General features: G+C 41.7%; 1 protein-coding gene across 9 annotated transcripts in view; it reads left to right on the top strand.

Annotated features, from left to right (window-relative positions):
• The window catches only part of dlg2 (discs, large homolog 2 (Drosophila)), a 165,340-nt gene that overhangs the window by 91,944 nt on the left and 51,693 nt on the right, over positions 1-21,703 (top strand). The window contains exon 1 of one of the 9 annotated variants that reach the window (XM_071461143.1): positions 4,008-4,305. The exons of the other annotated variants lie outside the window; for them this stretch is intronic. Coding sequence (XP_071317244.1) covers positions 4,222-4,305 — 84 coding nt within the window. The 5' untranslated portion in view covers positions 4,008-4,221. Of the gene's footprint in view, positions 1-4,007; positions 4,306-21,703 lie in introns of those variants that run through there. 9 annotated transcript variants of the gene reach the window in all.

The following is a 21,703-nucleotide window of genomic DNA, read 5'->3' as shown; positions in this document are numbered from 1 at the left end:
CAGAGTTTAGAGAAGCAACACAGTTAATTCAGTTGCAGTTGATTCAAAAGAAAAAGAGGAAGTGCTGGCTGTAATGTGAGGATTTATAAGCACAGTACCCATACAGATGCAGATACTGCTTTAATATAGGACTAAACTCAGTGTTAACAATGTGCATTGTGAACAGCAGCCATTGCAAATATAGTTTACAGCTTTCTATCTTTATTGTTTTATTTATTCATGTTTCATAGTTTCATAGTTATCCATAGATATCTAAAATCCAGATAATACATAGAAACATCAATTCTCAGTTTTCCTGTATACACAAACAATCACTCTCTGTAATGTTCCCCAAGGTGCAGTCCCTGGAAACTCCTCCACATCCTGTACATGTTTTTGGAGAGTAAGAGAATGCAAATGCAGGCAGCTGACCTCCTTTACAAGGCCAAGGATGGCTTGATGAGATGAGGTTTGCCTCATCCCCGCTGTGTTCTCCCTCCCTCGACGCAGACCTTTCTGTCATACACACAAACTCATCACACACGTATACACAAGGCAGAAAGTTGTCTATCCTCCTGCACGTGAACATAACTTGAGTGCAACCCTGGGGACACCAGGACCCTTCACTCCAGATGGCCAGAGCCTCTTCCAGCCCTGCTTGACAGCCTATCACAATCCTCCACAGTTAGTGAGCATCCAGCCTCAGACCTTGATGCTCCAAGCTTTTAGTAGCAGACAAAAATACCAAAAATACAACAGTGCACCAGATGGAATAAAAAGGAACAAACAGGCTACTTTTAATATTCCCTGATCCCAACATATTACTGCTACACAGACTGATACTGACTGATACACACACACACATACACACACATTATTTAATGTTGAATTGCCTAAATTCTTGTCATAATATTTTTGCCCACAGTCCCTTGATGTCAAAGAGTTGAGCAGATGCTAGAGCTTGCTTTTGTTGTTGGACTTTACTGATGTTATAATGATGTCATCTGCAAAACAATGAATGAAAGATGGATACAGTGGCTTTGAATGTGACAGATAAGAAGCATATGCACTGTACATGTTCAAACTCAGCCCCAGAACTGAGATTTGAGTCCTGTCATAAATAATCAATGAAGCGGGGGTAATGTAATCACTAATGCTGCTTAAAAACTTCGGCTTTGGCAAGTAAATGTCAAATATAACAACCTCTCCACAGCAGGTTCTAAAGGTATCAGCCCCATTTTACATTTTAATAATTAGCACTGATTGAAAATCTGCCCTTAGATCAGCCAGCATATACAGTGAAGTCTGAAATTACCATTCATCAAAAGATCATTTGCAAGGCAAAAGCCCTTATTTCCTTTACCAGCAGGTGTTGCCTGAATACTGTGTTTTTGAGATAAAATTTGAGTGTTATCAAACTGTCTGAAAAATGGTGCTGACAGCTACAAGAAAATGCAAGAAATCACCAACTGCCCCCATGACAACTTTGAGGAGTGAAATGTTGACAGTTAAATATGCTGTGATATTCAAAGAGGCACAACATTACCACAGGAGGCACAATACTACATGATACTATTTGTCCTGTCAGTAACAGAAGGTGTGAGTTTTGTCACAGACATCACCACTTTAATGTATCACAAACTTAGAATTGAACCCTAACAGAATCTAGGTTGTAGGAATCTTAGTTTTTATAGTATCATCGTCCTCGGAGCTCTCTTGTAGAACCCGCCCTTATTTGTGGGGAGAAACAGTAACCTGTTTTTGTGTGTATCCTGTTGCAGGTAGAAAAAGCTGAGGCAGGTGCAGGGTTGCTAACACCAACCATCTGAATGAGAATTGTCTTTCAAAGCAGTTCATCATGCTCTGTCAGCTAAATGCATTGTAGTATCCAGACCAAAAAGATGAACTATACAATGAGGATTGAAAGATACAGTAAGTTTTCTGTAAAATGTTGTCGATTGCAACATACTCCTGTAATTGCAAACAGAAAACTCAGTTATAGGACAAACCATGACAGGATGAGCCAGGCTGAGGTTCTTAGAAGAGAAAAAACCACAGCCATGTCATCCTCCCCACCCTGTAGTTTATCATTGTTCAGCTGTGTGGTGTCATCTTTCCTGGCAATTAGCCTGCAGCGCTCCCTCTCTTTAGTGATAGAAGGGCAGCCATGTTATTACAGGAGGTTGGTCCGGAATACACTGTCAACACACACACACACACACTAATGTTGGGGGAACAGGCTCAGACTCCTTCTGTCTTCCCAGTGGTTCAGCTGCAGAGTTATTTAAATGCAAAGCAAATCAACCAATTGATTAGAGACGTTTGAATTTAAGCCCAGAAGCAAAAGGCTGAATGTCTGAGTTTGGAGTTGATGGATGAGAGAGAAAGAGGAGGGTGATGCATGGGACAGCAACATTAATATGGCACATTATAAGGTGTGATGTCAGCACCCTGTACATTAATGAAACACATCTAATACTCATGATATTTGCAGTTTAAAATGCACTGATCCTCTCTCTCCACACCTGTTATACTGTACTACTATAGAGTAACTGCATCTATTTCTGTCTTTAATCATATTACCTGCACCCAAAGCCTTAAGCTTCATTTGTATTTGGAACTCGAACAACTTGCATACCATTCTTCCTAAAGATATTCCCTCATTTGGTGTTTTGATGATGGTGGTGGAGTGCGCTGTCTAACACGTCGCTCCAAAATTTCCCTTGGAGTGTGAAGGCCACAGCATATGATTCACATCATGTTCATAATCATTACACCATTCAGTGACCCATCCTGACCTGTTTCTCCACTCATTACAGGTTTTTCCTGGAATTTGTCACCCGTCTGATAGCTTCAGTGGCTACACCATTATGCAGTGTAATCACAGATTGGGTGGGGACAGAAGAACTGTGATTGGCAGCTTGTGTTTTTATGACACCTGTCTGATGCTGTTGGAGATTTTGTAAGTCATTGTCAAGACAGTGTTGAGGAAGTTGACCATGTCCATTTCTGTAACACACATCTAGCACCACTGCACTCCCTGGTCATGGTACATCCATCTAATGGTGAGTTCTGTTGGAGAGGTCCAACACTAAACTGTAAATCCAATCCAGGGAGTCCTACAGTCCAACTTAATAAACAGCCTCTAAGTTCTAAATGACACATGTAAAGACCACCAGGTCCAGCAACCACAGCCAGAGCATCCACTCTGTAATACAGCGTCTACACGTGAGGCATAGCATGAGCAGCAGCAGCAGCTCCGCTGTTGTGCCATAATAAGCCCCCTTGCCATGAAAAGCACCTACTGTACACTTGGTGTCATTTTAACCCTAACCCCACCCTTAACCCTAACTTTACCAATCATCACTCTTCATGCCTAAACCTAACCTTAAGGGGGCGCTGATTGCAGCACAACACCTGTGTAGACGGCTTGATGGATTGAAATAGGAGTGAATCTGTATCATATTTGTCAACGTGCATGAGTGCACAGTTTTATACTCAGCTGAGGATGCTGTCTTCCGCATGCACCACCTGTTGTCTACTGTGAATCCATTGTGCAAGAAAATATGCAATTTCATCCCATACAAGACAGTATCAATGAAAACTGCTATACACAGACAATATACTTGCAGTATATTGCAAATATATATTGAACATCTATGGTTGTAGAAATACCACCTGTAAATAGTGAAATGTTGTTTGTCATGTGGAAAATCTAGAGGGTTATAACCTAAAAAGATATTTTCACCATTATTTGTGGTAATAATGTGATGTTTCAGGAAGTTTTTGTTCAGTGTTGTTTATGACTGGCTTTAGGATGATGAGTGCTGCGGGCATAGGTATCAAGAGAGCAGAGCATCACCCACTCCCTTCCACCCCCACCTCTGGGAACTGGGAGCTGCCGGCAACCTCTTAGCAGGTTTCAATTCGTGCTCAAGATGCTGTTTCCACGTGGAAAGCAGTGGCCCCTCCTCCCTTTCTCTTCCTTAACCTCTCTCTCCCTCTGTCTCTCTCCTTCTCCCTCCCTCCCTTTACTTTTATGGCTGACGGAGACCTGACTTTGCTGTGCAGACACTCTCCCTTCCTCAGCATCATCCTGTCTTTTCTCCCTCCCTCTCTTTTTTTGCTCTTGCCTGTGCGCTATACTCCGCTGATAAGGACCACTCAGTCCAGATGGGCAGCAGCTAGAGCTGTTTTGGGCTGTCCCCACAGACTGGAGAACATTATATTTCACCTGCCGCTATGTTTGCCTCTATTTGGTATGCCAAGAAGCTAGGGAGACGACTTGTACTGAATAGCCGGAAAGCTAAAATGCTGAAAGACAAGGTAGGTTCACCACTGTGCATGCTTTACTGATTTACTTTCTGTTGACAAAACAGGTAGAGAATGCAGTTTTATGGCAGATCTGTGTGAAATACACTGCTGAGCTCATTCTCAAACACTAACCCGTCCTCTGATATTGTCATTTTCATGAAAGGTTCTGCCTTTTATAGTCAACATGTGTGATTTAGATGGTGCTACAGGAGATGGAGCTTCCTCAGTTCACCTGTTGATTAATACTGTTGCTGACGTCTGTGTTAGTGATTTGACTTTGGGGGTAAAATAGTTGACTTTGCTCAGTTGCATCCCTTCTGTCTCATCTGAGAGGGAGAATAAGCAATGAGGGACACAGACCCCCTTGCCTGGAAAGCCAGCTCTTGTATTTTCACTCTGTCTATGCAGACCGAACTGAACGAAGCTCAACTCATTAAGCATCAGCAGATTCTCCTGTCTCAGTCATTCTGTCCCTGAGCACCGGTTTTCTTCACCGGCATCTTTTTGGAGTATCTGCCTTCAGCACCGTTTCAACAGTTTCAGCACTGCAGACAATGTTCTCACAAGCTAATTCTCCCACTGGGGTCACCTGATTGATTAACCAGACTGTCTGTTTACTACACTGGAAAGGCACAGAACTTTCCTCTGTTGCCTATGGATGCTCATTTTTTTCACACTGTTGCTATTTACACTCATCCTCAAAGAGTGAAACAAATTTAAATGCCTAGGCGCTGCAAATACTCAATTTCTGCATTTCACCAGGCTTTTTTGCCGTGTTAGAGACCTAAGGCTTGTGAAGATGGTCAATCCCAAGTGTATTGAAATGTACTGCAGATAGTTTGCTGACTGTCTGACCTGACATTTAGCACCACTGTCAGGTCAAAATTTCCCCACATTTGCCCTGGTACCAAGAAAAAAAAATACCAAATTTGAAATAGAAAATTGAACATTTCTGTGAGTATTCTTTGACAATAAACCTAATGTGTTCTCCATGTGTCAACATCAGGCCAGAATTTCAACTTGTCTACAATACATATAGAGATCTAATAAGACCTACTGAGCACATTCAGACTCCCCAGAGGATAAAGCTTTAAGAGTTTGGACATTCTATGTTCTCCTCTAGCACCACCCTCTGGGAAAAATGTCGTATTTTTACAGAAGCTATCCCATAATCTAAAGGGCAAATTGCCAGGACGTTTTCTGGTCACATTCATGCTCCCAAGTGAATGAACCGTTTGGACTTGAAGAAACTCATGACCGTAAATGACTACTATTTAGTCTGTTCCCTACTTTCTTTACTTAAAGTTCCATATGGCTCAGAGTGAGGCCATGCGGATGTTATAACAGCAACAGCTTTAGTGCAGAGAAGAAGGTGAGATAGGATGAACAGCAGCTTAAAAATATTGTGATTGTTGACATTTCAGTGTAGTCTGTAAACATCACAGTTAGCAGGTAATGCTTCACACACCCTGTGCTCACACAAACCATGGCCTCCTGCTTGGGGTAGACTTTGTGTAACCTCATCATCTGTTCTTCACCCTCACACAAATAAGTACAGATCTGTTACTGTATGTTTCCTGGTTTGGCTGCTTCATTCAGCCTGTGGTAGCTGAGCAGCAGAATTACAGTCTTTAACTGTCATGGACCTATACCTCTGTCTTTGCTCAAAGGCACCTTGTAGTTCACTGTCAAAGGACAAGGTTTCTCATTAACTACCCAAAGTTCTCCAGCTGTTGTTTTCAACAACTTTAGAAATAGTTCTGGCCACAAGCCCATTTTTTGACCTTTACACCATCTGCAGGCCTCGGGTTCCTTCCTTTTGTCTTTTGTCACACTTTGATGCACTCATCCCACTTTTATCGTCACATGTGATGCTTACAACTTCCACTGTAGACAGGCTCACCAATAATAGCAGCATCGATCCAACTGATTATACTCTTGCTACATACGTAATCTGTGACCGCCTGCAGTGTGCGTGCCAAGGCCACACTTACATGAACAAAAAGCAGTGAGCTGCTTAGCAACAAATGTTTGTGTTTCTGTGTGTGTGTGTCATATGTAAGGGATGTGGTGGAGGCTAATAGAGTACTGAAGTAGAGTGCTTGTATTTTACCTAAAGGCCCAAGGTGAGGGATGGAGGGGGTGGAGGTGGCAGAGGGGGCCAGTAATGTACATAATGCACTGATGCATCTGCAAATGATAGAGGATTTGCAGAAATATATGTGCTGTATACCCATTGTAAATAAATAGTATAGAATTACATACACCTAATGGTCTGACTTCTAGATGCAGGAGAGGGAGAATTCAGATTAGATTTAAAGCCGTCCCTGATCTGTAACATGTTCAATTTTGTTGACATGATTTATATCCACATATGACGATATCAGTTCAATCATCTTTATAAGGAAAAACAATAATGGATTTGTTTTTATGTGTTTATATGAATTTTAAAAGGTAAAATTCCTGAGCATACTCATGCAGGATGTGTAACAGTCTTTAGTAAATGACCAGCTGGTTTGATTGTGGTGGCACAAGGTGATGGATCTGTGGGGGCATGTGTGTGTGAGTGTGTATATGGTACTGTATGTGTGTTTATGTATTCATGCTGACAAAGGCACATGATAGCAGAGTTTCCTCGGCTCTGCTGGGAAGCCACTAATAGGAGCTATGTGATATTTTAAACCAGCAGTTCCTCTCTTTAATATGAAGGCTCCAGGATTTAATATCGGATATCTGTTCTAAATTGAATGTATATTCAGCACCTTTTACAGTTGTTAGAAACTCTGTTTGTCTGAGGTTTAAAGTAATGTACCTGATCTGTTGTCTTTGCCCTACCAATAGCTGTTTGTGTTGCTCTGTTCAAAAAAGACAGTATTGCTACTGTTGGATAACTCTGAGAAGGACCTCAGTCAGAAAACAATATTGATCTAAAGGCCTGCCATTGAGTTCAATATCAAACCACTGAGTGAAACAGGAGATAAGACTAAAGCAAGCTGCTGCTCAAGTCATTCTCAGTATCAGTGAAGTTGGATGTTGTTGCTTTGTCCTCAGCTCTATATCAGCAAATATCTCCTTTCTTTACCGTCCCTCTCCCAGGACAAATTATTTCCCCCCGCACTACTTATCATTCTGTTTTGATTAAAACGGACACATCACCTGTCGCAGAGCAAGTGTGTGCAGTGGTGCTTCGAAATCAAATTGGAAAAGAACTCTTTTTAATTATTGGATCCGCACTATCCATGCCACATCTAAATTTACCCGTGTGTCAGCTCCTCAAAGAAAAGCCTGTTTAATTTCCTCTTTCTATAAATGTTTTAAAGGTTCTTATTTCCACTGCTGACTATTACTTTTGTATTGCATTAACTGCGGTACAGAAACTTTTTCATTTTCAAGTTTCTCCCAGAAATTTTCTGTGAAATAATTTGAACACAGCTTTAATAGTGGAGAAGATTAAAAGATTGGGTCATAAGTACAGTTACTGTACAACACGATGTCCATCTTGGCTTTTTGTGTGATTTTCTGTGTTTTATTGTTATTACCTGCAGTATCTCTGTACATGTTATCAGTCTGCAGTCTCCCAGAGAGGCTCAGTTCAAAGCTGTTACACATGATTTGATGCAGTGGTCATATTATGGTAATAAAAGGGAAATACTTTGGCAAAAAGAAGAGAATTGAAGGGCTCTATCTCAAATTGTACCACAGATATCAGGTTGTATTTTGGTCGGTGAGATGAGCAAAGCAGTGCTACTGAGGCTGGGAGTGAGTCACCAGCTGACATGAAGCAGAGAATGATCAGGTTATGTAGCATGATGCAGGCTGTTTAAGATCACATTACAGGCCCAGTCTGAATTACAAGCTGTTGCTGGATCCAAATTGCAGCTGAGGCAAAGAATAAATAACCAAAAACAAGCTGAGTGATGTGACTTTGGGTTATTTGATAACATAATTTCTTTAGCCCCAAATAATGGGCTTCTTGTACTGAGATATTTTCTGTTATCACCTGAACAGAGTCCAGGTGTGTTTGATCAGTCTGATTGTGTGCCACGTTAAACTATGTCTCTACTATCAATCACATCCAAAATCAACATCAAAAATATTTTATAATAGTCATAGTAAATGTCTCCTCTTGTTTCCAGCTTGTCTCTACACTAGTACAGCTGTCTCACAAATGCACATAAAATCATCTGAAACAAACAAAGATCCATTGCAGAATAGTTGTATGCCGCTGCAGTCCCTGGATGGCTGTATATACAATATCTTTGTATCTGTTCACAACATACGAGCACAGCAGTGTTTTCCTTCCTGGTCCAAGGCTACCTGGCTCTCCACTTCAAATAGTAGCTTGCTCTCCAAACACCCCAAATTAATCTGTCTCTACAGCTGTCCACAGTGAACTGTGCTTTATTTCAAAGGACTTAGCCAGGATCACAGCAAAGCCCACAGCTGCTGAGTGGCTGTCTGCTGTCAGAGACATCGTAATTGAGCCTGCATAAGTAAGCCATCAAAACTGTAAATAAATATGACAATTTTGTGTAATACTGGAGTTGCAGAGATGTAACACTTCCAGCAGTTTAGAAATTAATTACATTAGAAATATGTTTTTAAAAGGAGGAAGCCAAAATTGAGACTTCACAAGTCATAATGTGTGATGCGCACTTGAGGGCAGCACCGTCAGACAGGTGCAGAGTGCTGCTGTATCCAAACACTCATACAGTATCCGCTGAGAAAGGCTCTGTGTAAACAAACTCCTCAGATTTTACAGTGGTAAAATCAAATCTATGAACATGAATGGGAAATGCTTGTGGCCTGGTTTAACTGTGACAGTGTGAGTTTGAATGGGATTCACTGGCAGCATCACCTGAATGACGTCTCTCTCCCCAGATCTCCCTCACACACACTCACCCACTCATCACCATCATGTTCCTTACTTGTCTTTGTCTGCATCGTGTCCAGCTGAGCAGTGACTGTTAACTTCGGCCATTGCAAACTGGGTTTACTGTGAAGTGAATTCACAGAAACCTGCATTGATTTTATTTTATGTTTGCTTGTCTTTCTCATTGAGTATACATTTCATCCAATCAGTGTGTTTCTGTTAAGAGATAGTAAATTAGGGCTGAGCAGTAAATTGAAAATGTTATAATCGCAACCTGGCCAAGTGCAATTTTATGATAAAGGTAAAATGTGTCAGAGCAGATCATAAATGAAGCATCGTGGTGCTACAGAGAGGCCCCGGTCTACAAATCATATTCTTCAGATGTAAGTGAACAAATGAAAATCACATCATTTTTATTTCTATTTTTTCAGTGAAAATGTAATTCAGAAATTTAACATTCCCACTGATTTTTTTTCTGTTGCATATTGTTCAGCCCTAGTCCAATGATGGATGGCTGAGAACTGAAACAATAAGTTGACTTAGAGAAAGTCAGTTGTAGTTATTTTAGTTGTTGTGTAAAGAGTAACAAACGTTTTCTGGTTGCAGCTTCACATTTTGCTCAGTTTCATATGAATATCAAACCTTCAGGCTCTGGTTCTGTAACTGATGTTTGACATTTTAGAGACTTGATTATACATTTTTATTTTTTGCACATATCCACATTTGTCTTCTCTTCTGCCCCTCTCTTCCACTTCCATTCTCATGGATTAACTTTCCTCTCTGTCTCTGTCTCTGTCTCTGTCTCTCTCTCTCTCTCTCTCTCTCTCTCTCTCATTTTTCCTCTCTTTCACTCCCTTGTGGTTATTACTGTCATGGCGTCCCAGTGGTGAAGCAGCCATTTGCTGCGTAGGCACCAGCTCCTTCTGTTAATGGATATGCACTCTTCTAGCATAATTGCTGAGGGGTTTTTCAGAGGGCCAGTGTCAACCATGTGGAGAACTGAGTGACATAGAAACAGGGCAGTGTGTGATGGGGTTGCCACTTTGACTATTACTTCTATTCTCTAAGCCTATGCAACATGTCTGTGATGTGAGCTGAGTACAGTTTTCATATTCTGCTTACCCTCTACCTTGTTTTATGTACCTGCAAGTTGTTATCAGTGTCACGCCAGACGAGTCTAATCATGCGGTCATTCAGCGCTGAAGCAGAGAGCGCCACTGCTTCCAGGCGGCCCAGGCCCGAGGCCTGAGGCCTGTGTTGTTCCAACATCCACACATCTTCCTGCAGCCTGATCAACTGAAAGACAGGCAGGGAGGGAGGCAGAGGGAGACACATGAGAGGCCAGTGTGTGGGAGGGAGATGGCTGTGGGCTGACAAACGAGCAAATGAAAGAGACAGAACAAAGTGAGAGAAGGAAGAATGGGAGGAGACAGACAGGTAGATGAGGAAGTGGCTTATCTCTCTCCTTTCTGGCTGAATCTCTCCTCTCTAATTTCTCCAGTGACAAAAGACTGAAGCAAAAGGTTAAAGCCGCTTTTTTCAGAGAATTTTCAATTAGCTTTAAACCAATGTTCAACATTGTATTTGATTTACCTCCCACTGCAGTGACTAAGCTGTTGTTTCTATTTGTTTTTTAGCTCATTATGGTGTGTTTGTGTTTGGATGGGTGTGTGCTTGTTTGTGGAATGGGCCCTTTTGCTCCACCTCTTTTCCTGACGTGCTCCATTGATCTGTCTCTAATCCAGTTTTGGCTTCCTGACAGAGCTGACTTCCCTCAGGCATTAATTATGCCTCCATGTGAGTTATATCAGTGGGCTCCAGCACCCAGCACTCTGTGCTGCCTAATCCAATCGGATCCACGTCTGTGGCCCAGCCACTGCTGCTCTCACCCAATCAGATATATTGAGTATGTGTCGCAAGTGTTTCCCCTGGCTTACACCACCCTAGAGCAATATCACCCATCTGTCCTCGACAGCTCCACTACATTTGTTCTTCTAAAATCCGCCTCTGTAAAGAATGCACTCACCAAAACACAGCCGTGAAGAGGGTAGATGTGTCCAGTGCAGGTTGTCTGATCCACCCAAACTCCAACTGATGGATGAGAAAACAGTATAAGCCGGTGTCTTTAGGTGCAGCTGATTCATGGATTTTTTGACTTCTGAGGATATCTACTAAACTTTTTCTTTGGGATATCTTTACTAAAACAAGATGCCTTGTTGGGTGTAGAAGCTGTTTGATATTCAGGATAAATTTGGACGTACAAACATTCAAGATGAGCTTTATGGGGAAGCAACGGTGGGACAGCATGCATAACAATTCATCCCTGGGCTACACTCTCCATGGAGGAAGTGTCCCGAACCTTCTGCCCCGTCCATGCTCTGAAGGCCTGGGGACCCTCAAGAAGAGATTGTCCATGGACGTCCTGCGGGGCTGGGCCCCTGACCTGGGGAGCCTCAGTATGGGTCTCAATCTCAATTTGAGCCCAGTGAAATGGCCCTCGCTAGTTACTGTCTGCAGGTGGAAACAGACCCTGACAGAGAAGCTGAAGAAGAAACCCTTTGGCACTGAGGATGATTCACAGGTTAGAAAGATTGGAGACTGACGACATCCCTGTGTTAGAAGGTCTTCATTTTATATTTTTAGATTTCAGCTTTTTATTGCACTTTGCTTTCAAAGCTAAACCTAAGCTAATTCGTATGGCAGCTTGGTTGTGCCTTGTATCCAAAAGTATCCAATTTGGCTCCAGTTTTGGATAGTATCCAATTCGGGTATAAATTTGTATCCAAATTGAATCTCTGTGTAACTGTATTTGAATCCTACTGAAATTAAGACTCCAACCAGACCAAGCATCAAGACAAACAAGAGGCACAAAAACATAAAGTCACATGAAAAGAGCAGAAGGCAGCAGTGCAGTATCAGACCAGCAGGCTCTCAGGGCAAACACATATAAGAAGAATGAAACCTTCCACTGCTCTAATGATTTCACAGCTTTTTACATTTATACATATTTCCTGTTAGCTGGCTGGTGATTTCTCACATCAACAGCCACTGCCTTTTATTTTAGGTTTATTTTTACTGCTCTCTGTGTTGTGTATGGAAGCAATTCTGTCTCACCAGATTTTGAAATTGTAAAGCTGTGAATTTGTAGAACTGATTTTTTTTTGCATTGAAATTATGTATCTGATTTTTTTTGACAGACACCGATAAGTTTGTCTCGTCTGCTCTGACATCAAAATAATTTCTCATTCTGATACTGATCCTAACTGAGCTAAAATAGCCTCCTTTTAGCCTATCCACCTAACCCTCATGTAGAGTAGTGCAGGGAGGAAGTGGGAAGAATAAGGAAATGTGTTTCAAATTAATTATTTTTTTCTTCACTTCATGACTGACTGTGTAGTGTTCCCCAGTGGTAAATCACAGAGTACACGTCATTATAGAAGGCGATGCTTTCGCAGGTGAAACCTTTGGGCTGTGAGGAGGGTGAGTTCAGTCCCTTGGCTGGTTAAACACATTTGAATGTGACTGGGTGTGAGTATGATCTGCACAGCCTGTAGCTGTTAATGGGACATTTAGACTGTTGGTCTTTGTTTTTCTCTATGTGTGACTTTTCATGGTGATTGATGTTTGCAGCAGGGCTCCTGAGAATTAGCATTCATCCTAGCAAGTAGTAGTCATGATGGTTCTATTAAGTGGAGGGGTAATATTAAATCCACTAGGGTAATGCTGTTTATACATTGAATAGTCATAATCATGAGTGAATTGATATAATACTGAGACGACTTTTAGGATCTTAACTTTTCTAATCCATGCTCTCTATCAATTCTGATGCCTCATCATGTTAGCATCAAATGTCTCCACATACAACTGAGGTGAACCTGACTGGAAAGGTTTCTAATAAAGCATTTATTTACAACTACAGATTGCCATATGATTAAAAGCAGGGTTGGAATTACAAGGGGATTGGGGGTGTCTGACCCCCCTGATTAAGACTTGAACCCTCCCAAAAGAGGGTTCAAGTGGAGCCAGTGGAGGCTCTCTGGGACAGGATGTGGTCACAGGAGCAGGAGGGAGTGAGCAGGTGAGCAGCAGAGCTCTGGATGTACTACTTTACTGAGGACTATGGATGAAATGGTACCATAATGATTACACTTGCAGTAGTGGAGACTGGCTGCGATGATAATTTCATGTAATAAAAGCATGCTGCAGCAGAGGACAGTGAGGGGCAGAGATGAGCTGTTTTCAAAGTGAAAAACTGAGTTGTAGTGATGAGATTTGCAAATTAGAGGTCATCATGAAAAAAACATTTTTGTTTTGAATGTCAAATTAACACTGGCAGTCAATCAAATAGAGTTTTCACAATGTTCTAGCTTTGTCTGATTGACTATATTGCTGGTTAGTTAAGCTAATTTTTTGTTGATTAACTACAGGTTTAGAAAACTGGGTGATTTCAGTTCCAAGTCCACATACAAGTGGCAAAGTGTGCAGCAGCAGTGGAGTTTGAAAGAGTGATGACAAATGAGAAAAATGAGTGAAGAGCAGAAATGCAGAACCTTCTAGTTGTGACTGTGTGCATGAAAGCCAGTAGCAGGGTTGCACTGATGGCTCATTCTGCAGTGCTTTTTCACTTAAAACAGGAGAGAAATGTCAGAAAATAGAATAAGTTTTGGGACATTTTGGAGCTGCCATATCAAAGGTTTTCATTTTCTGCCTTTGGGATCCCCTGCTCCAGCTTCACATCCTGGCTTAAGATATAATCCATCATTCTTTGTTTTATCTCAGTTGGATGTTAACACTTAAACACTTAAACGCTGTTAACATATGAGTCCTTAAAGTCAGTCATTAAAGGCAGGGAGGCTACAGTAGGGTTTATATTATGATGCCTTCAACTTCATCTTGGCAATGTCGAGATGTTAGAAAGTCTTTACCATATTTACTGGCCAACTTGTGTTGTTTATGCGCAAGCTCTGGGTGACTGGTCTTTCCAACATGCTGAATGCAGCACAGTGTCAGTTTATTAGGTCGATTCTCTCAGAATAAATGGCAAATATAGTCTGCAACTGTCAGCTCTCCAAATCAAAGACAGACTCTCTCAGAATTTAAGGGGGTGTTTGTAACTTAGTCACACACACACTCACCTTCAGTATGGGTGTTGCTTCTCTGACGCAGGTTGACAGGCCCACTGAGATGACTCTCAGCCCTCCAGATGGCCAGTCCATTCACAGTGTTTTCAGAAATACAGAACGTTGACAGGTGTTGAAAGTGTGGATTAGGGTCAGTTAGAAAGGCAGCAGCATTTCCTTTCTTCACCTTCCTTGAAAACACATTATTGTGTGATGCGCTAGTAAAGAAAGCCTCAAGGATACAAGTTATATGCTTTAAAGTTAGTCAGGCCTACAGCTTGAAGCTGAACTGTAAGTGCCCCCATGTGGCAGGTTAGATGTACTGTATAAAATGCAGTGCATCTCACTGCACTAAAATGTTAGACAAAGGTTTCGATGCAGCTTTAGCCAGAGGCAGCTGAGGAAGGTTCTGGTGTGTGTTTCCTTGTCAGGTTCAAGTTGTACTTCTAGTTCCAATTCATGCATATCGGTGCATTGACTGTATGTGACTAAATGGCAGTCGGTGCTCCTCTATAAAACCACAGTGTTTGGCATAGCTTGCAGTGCTGAGTTGTACAGTGAAGAATTTGCAAATTTTGACTGAAAATATTTTGTTTAAATGAATTTGTGGGCCCAAACTGGTTAATCAGGCTTTCATAAATGTCCTGTAATGTCTCCTCCATGAATGAAAGACAGGCCACATGATGATGGAACAGGAGGGAAAAATGGCCCATCAAAGCAGTTCAACTTACCTACCATGAGCTCTCCTCTTCATCACAGTGAAGATTGTTCTTTAGCAGCCTGAGTGGCTGAGAGCATTTCGATTAGCTTGTCCCGAGTTGGTGTTAAGGGTCAAATGGTATCTGGCTGCAGTGACAATGAAAGTCACATGTTTGCTTGAGACTGCAAGCATGCTCACACATAACACAGCTGATTTGACTGTACAGCATGATATCATGGAGAAAGTATTACATGTTAAATAATCAAAGAGAGCACATCCAGTCATATACAACCTGATCTAAGGCCACAAGGGCTGCAGCAGCCTTCACTGAGGTCAACAGAAGGTTGCTATTAGACAACAGCAAAATCATAAGCTCCTTTGAGATGCAACCTGCAGCTCAGATATAATGAGGTTTAAGCCTGAGCTCTTTTTAGGTGCTATACAATCAAATGCATTAGTTTCTATTTACTAAAAGGTGAAATGGAAGAAAAATCTGCACCGCTTAAACTTGTGTGTCTCATGGAGTAGCTATTTTAAAGCACTCTTGTTCAGAGGTGCAAAATATGGGAGGGGGGAATGAGAATTCATACAAATAGCCATTGCACCTGATTTATTTCTGCTGGCTGGACACTGCTGCAGATGAAACTGTCTGATATCAACATCTGGGAGAAGCAGGTGTGAAATCTGCTGCAGTATTTTGTCAGACACACACACAGGCAGAGAGACAATAGCTGGGCCCAAACAGAGAGGAAGAGTGATACAGTGATCATGTCTAATAGTTCAGCCGATGAAAACCTTCATTAGCAGCAATAAAAAAATATTGCAGCAAACAGTTAATTTACAGCAGCTTTTTGTTAAGTGCCTCAACACAAGAGATGAGAGCAGCTCTTATTTTTGCCCCTCAGTGCTTATTCCCCTTGTCCACTAATGGCAGCTCATGGCAGCTCTGGTCCAAGCAGTCAGTGATATTTATTAAAGCCATGTTGTTTTTGTTTTTAAATATGTTCACAGAAATAATCTAACCAGCCACTGCAACTTTTAAAAATGTATCAGACTAGATTTTGCCGCAAACTGTGAAGTGATATCCTTGTAAAAACAACTGTCACAAAAATGTTCTGATTGTGTATCTTAAACCAATACATCTACTACTATTAGATATGTTGATACAAGACTGATAATGTTGATATTTCATATAATCCAACATCATCTTAAGGTTCAAGATGAATTTTGAAATAATGGATATAAAGCTTAGACTGTAAAGCTTCAACAAATGGTTAATCAAGCATCTGTTCTGTCAATTCTGTCGGTTCAGCAGAGAGTTTGTACAGTCAAAAACATGACGTTTCATATATGGAGTTTATGGCCAAATATAAAAAAAGATCCAGGGCCAGCAGATTAAAACAGAGAGGTATCTTCTCAGAGCTGAACCGCTGTGTCAGAGTTTACCACAAAACTGGTGATCACTTTATTACTGCCTCTGATAGCAGTAATTAAAACATAATAAGGAATTGACTGTACAAGTGACCATATGTGTAACTGGATTTTAAACTAGTAAAAGTTGCCCACACACAAGTGCCAAGTCTTCAAGATGAGAAGGCCTGGAAGGCCAGTAGTCGAGTGGTTAGGGCGCGTACCGTGTTGAGCGCAAGACGCTCTTAGCAGGCAGTCACCAGTTCGACTCCTGACCGGTCCGACTCTTTCCTGCATGTCATTCCCCTCTCTCTACCCCCTTTCCTGTCAGTCTCCACTAAGCTATAATAAAGGCATAAAAAGCCCCAAAAGAATAATAAAAAAAAAGATCTGTGAGTCGAGTCAATAACCTCCTGAAGAAAATCTGCCAAATCACTGAGAGGCAGAATGGTCTCATGTGACCACATCAAGATGAATTTGAGGTGAAATGACAGATCCGAGTCCTAGCTTTGTTTGTTGTAGTGTTGTTTGCCTGTGAAACCACATAACTGTTAGATGGCATGGGAGTGAAGATAGCATCAACCCATGCAGACAGGAGGATGAGGGGAGTAAACAGATTTTTGCATGAGTCCAACTCTGCACTGGCATGTGTTTATTTTAATGGACGCAAATACATTAATCTAAGAAATGAATAAATTGATATTTGTGAAGTTCTTTCACAAACTATAAATAGAAACAAACCACAACATGAAGGGAGACCCTAAAATAAATCAGCTCAACCTTTAACAGAATGAATGAGCTTCAAGCTTTAGTTTTGGTCTGGTTGAGAAAACAGTTTGAAAAGCGTAACTGGATTTGAATAAATCATCATTAAACCTGGTTTATATTTTTAAAGCAGCTAGGAAACAGCTTCTCGTTGCCAGGGAGTGACACTGAAATTTCTACACATCAGTGATTACATCACGAAATGACCATATGTACTGTGTGTGTAAATCAGTGGCGAACTCAGAGATTTGAGGAGGAGGAGCATGCTGATGAGGTTCCAGGTTTGAATGTTCTTTCGGGACAAACACATAAATGTCTTGATAAATGTCAGTAAATATCATAGATCATAGCCATACGAAAACCAAATGTGTGTAATGTTATAAATATAGAACTAATGGTCATGCTCAGCCTCTAACGCTGACTCTCCTCTTCTTCTTCTTGCGGCTGTGATCATTAGCACAGCGGAGCAGGAGAGCAACAACTTTGTAACGTAATGAAATTAGACATGTAGGAAAACCTGAAAATACATGGATGAGTGAAAGAGGGGATGTCAGAAATAGCAGCTGAGGTCTGTGTTTGTTTATGTGTGCCTTTTTTCTCTAAGTAACCCTCCACCCATCCAACCATGCCACCTGCAACCCACACACTCTTCATCTATCACACACACACACACACTCAGGCTGCCCACTGATGCTGCCTCCCCTACGAGGGGATGCTGTTCGCTGCCTCGGTCGGCTCTGACGAGGTATTATTCTCCATCACTGCCTGTTTTGTGGCTGTCACATCTGGTAGATGGAATAGGTAATGATAACGCCCACACATACGAAAGCATCACACAGCCGACCATGTGATGCCAGGACCGTGTGGTGTAAAAAAACTAGCTATCTCCATCACTAAACATCTTTTTCCTATCACAACCTGGAGGGCTGTCACAGTGATGTCATCTCCACATGGGAATTAACATGAAGTGAAGAAACGTGGTTTATATTGAGTTGTGTGTTTCAGGCGCTGTGTGGCGCACAGACTGTTTCCTTTTCTCACATCACATATGATGTTGATGCTGAAGCAGCTGGATGTTTTAACATCATTTGCTTGCAACTAAAAGCCATGTGACCCTGATTTCATCTGACTGAAGGAATGGGTGATGGGGGAGTCGAGCAATGCCATTCGTGATCAGATCGAATCAGCATGCTTCCAGTAATTTTCATTTCATTTCACCTCACTGTACTCTTCAGCTGTGAGGTTGGCTTTCAGAGGTTTGGATCAATGTGAGGACCAGTGGTTTGTGGGACTGGCTGCACTTTTACCCTCTTCCTGTTTTTGTGTTCATGAATACTTAAAGTTCTTGTGGCATAAATAATAAAGTTTAAAGGACTTCTGTTGTTCTGATGTTGTATTAGCCCATGTGTTTTTTATAAACCCTAACACTTATCCAAGAGGAAGGCACAGACCTGACATGTAGCTCTTTACATTTGCATTTACCCATTTGGTAGATACTGTTATCCACACCAACGGACAAGTGAGGCAGCTTGAGGTTCAGTATTTTGAGCTGGGTATTGAACCACCAACCGTGTGATCAGTGGACACCCTGCTCCACCACCTGAGCCCACCCCAGTTTGTAGCTGTTTGTTTGCTCTGGCTGTTTTTTTAAATTTTATCTATTCTAAAGCTGCATAAACTGTTTTTGGCCACTTGGGGGCAGAATAATTCATTCACAACACAAGCTGTATAAAACAACAGCTGGCATATTATTGCCTCACAAAGTTGTTATGGCAGATGTATTAATTTCTGCAGCTTTAAGTAACAATGTCACAAAGCTTCATTTCCCAGAAAAAGTTTTTCTTTATCTTCTAGTCTTTCACATCTCAGACATAGCCACTCCTACAGTAGCAGTCCAGGGATTTATAGTTCAAGCTCCCATTGCCTCCAGTTCCCAGCAGCACCAACCATCACTTGTTTCTGCCTGGATGTGCGGATGCTGTCGAGCAGCACTGCCAGTTGAGTCATTTATTGACAGAAGGCTAGCAGCCAACACACAGACAGCTCTCTCTCCCTCTCCCTGTCTCCTGCTGTTCTTCTCTGCCTGTCTCCTTCCCATGATTCTCCACCTCCTTCTCCTCCTCTCTCACCCCAAGTCCTCTCTCTCTCAGCCCTCCACTCTCCCTCCCTCCAGCTCAATTTCACTCTCATCAAGTATCTCCCTCTATCCCTCTCTATCTCTCTCTTCCCTCTCGCTCTCTACCCTCTCTCTCTCATTTATCGTTCTCCCACTCCAGAAGCTCTGACACACACGCAGTCACACACACACGCCCTCTGTAGCCTGTGCATCTACAGCAGCCAGCCAGTTGGTTCATTCATCATTCATTTGGTGTGAGTGAGCAGCTCGTACATCAGGCAGGACTGTGTCTTGTATTTGATGACGGTAGCAGTAAACCCACAGAAGAGGAACAAAAAGAAGCAAAAGACAAAGTAGTGAAGTGAGCAGCGGTTAGTGTTGCGTGGTGGCAGCATGACTCTTTACCTGAGCAAACAGCAGAGCTGCTTTGCGGACCTGGATGGAAGCGGGGACAGTGGGGAGGTGCCATGTTCCTTCAGCTGGCATCATCAGCACCCCAGCAATCACCAGCACCATCACCCGAGCCAGCGGTACCATTACGGATCTGTTCCTGGCGGTGCCACCCTTCCCCGAAAGGGGGGTCGGATGGCGGGCTGGCATTTGGACAGCACGTCCTCCAGGACTTCCAGCCGCTTGGCAGAAGTAAGAGCCAAGGGGGGGAGCTGTGACCTGTGGCCCTCTGAGTGTGGCTGCGTCCAGAGCTGGCAGGAGCCCTATCAGGTAAAACCCCCACACTGTTGGACAGATCTGGACTCTTTTTGTGAATTATGAAGTAGGATATTTTGTTGCTGCGCTTTTTGATGCAGGAAACAAATGTTGTAGTGATAAATCAATTTGTCAGTAAGGACTTCTATCACTGTTTTCTCACCAGCTTGAGAAACTTTCATCTCAATCCTCAATCTTCTTGGAAGGAGCTGCTACCTCAAGGTTTTACCATCCTGAAAAAAACGGAATCTTCTTATATATGAATTCACTTCATTTACACATAGTGTAAAATTTTACTATGAGGCTCAAAGCTCAGTCCAGTTTAGTTTGGTTTCCTCTTGAGGGAGGCTCTGGAAGATGCCAGACTCTTCTGTTCAGGATTGTTAAGAAGCTATAGAGATGTTTTATTGACTTGAGAACCTGGTGATCATCTCATATGTTGTTCTCCTTCTTCTACAGTATATATTTGCTGTAGGCCATATCATATCTATAAATAAATTATGAACAAGCACTGTTTGTGTTGTCCTACAGAAGTGGTGACTTAAAGGATTGTATCAGTGTTAGTGACATGTCATAATACATGTCATAACTAAGTTTGCTTTTGTGAAAGACTCTTCAAAGTGCTGAGAAATTCAAGTTGTGGGCAAAATGTCCACAAAATAAAAACACCACATGACAAAAGACTTGAGTATAACCAAGAGATGGAAACATGGATGCATTAGTCACAAAACCTGCAACAAGAACAGTCTTCCATCAGCCCGACTGTGATGTGTGCTTAACATGAGAAACTGTACTGTGAGCAGAGAAGCAAGAAAAAGCATCTACAAATTAAAGTGCAAGGTCAAAAGGTGAAGCTCCTGCTTTGCCAGAACTTGGTACTCAGATTTAGTTGTCAGAGCCAGAGCACAATTATTTGTTGAGATGACAGAGATGCAAAGAAAAAAATATGGGTGTGGCAAGAAATTCAGACGTTGTTCTGGGATGTTTTCCCTGAAGCCATTTGATGATTTGCTCAGTGGGCTATTATTGGTCAGATTTCCTTCTTAAATATTGTATTATTTTTTAGACAAATTGTACTGGATTTGTCAGGCTAATATAGTTGGAGTTTAAAAAATACAATATATTGACAGATCATTTAATATAAATCCATCAAACCCATCATATCTTTGGTGTTTTGGTTGATCCAGTTGATGGAGCTCTCGATGGCATAAGCAGCAATAACACACATTAACTAGCTGTGATCTCTTTAAATTCCTGTACAAAAGCTGTAACCTTTATCGGCATTAACAGTTTAGAAATCAAACATGGACTGTGAGCTACAAGTACTGTACATCTCTTCAAACCTTTATCTTGTCCAAACATTTCCAACAAAACAGATGTGTAAAATGATAAAGGACATGTTGCCTAAATTTGATATTGGCCTTTCCAATGTGTTTGTTATTTTTAAAGATACTATTGTACTCAGCTCCCAGGGTGACAAAGTGCTCCTCTCTATAATAACTGTGTGAACGTCTGGGTATTGTCTCAGTTAAAGGCTCAATGAGCAGGATTCACCTCATTACTGACATTATAAATTTGATGTGTGTGTGTGTGTGTGTGTGTGTGTGTGTGTGTGTGTGTGTGTGTGTGTGTGTGTGTGTGTGCGTGTGTTTGTCTGGGGGGGGTTAAACTTTATTATCTGTGAGTGTTAGTGAGACGTTTGCTGTAAATGTGTAAAGATG

Source organism: Trachinotus anak, unplaced genomic scaffold, assembly GCF_046630095.1.
Source record: "Trachinotus anak isolate AG129_WGS33_773 ecotype Australia unplaced genomic scaffold, CSIRO_AGI_Tana_v1 ptg000024l, whole genome shotgun sequence".
Taxonomy (NCBI): Eukaryota; Metazoa; Chordata; class Actinopteri; order Carangiformes; family Carangidae; genus Trachinotus; species Trachinotus anak.
This window is presented reverse-complemented; position numbering and strand designations above follow the sequence as displayed.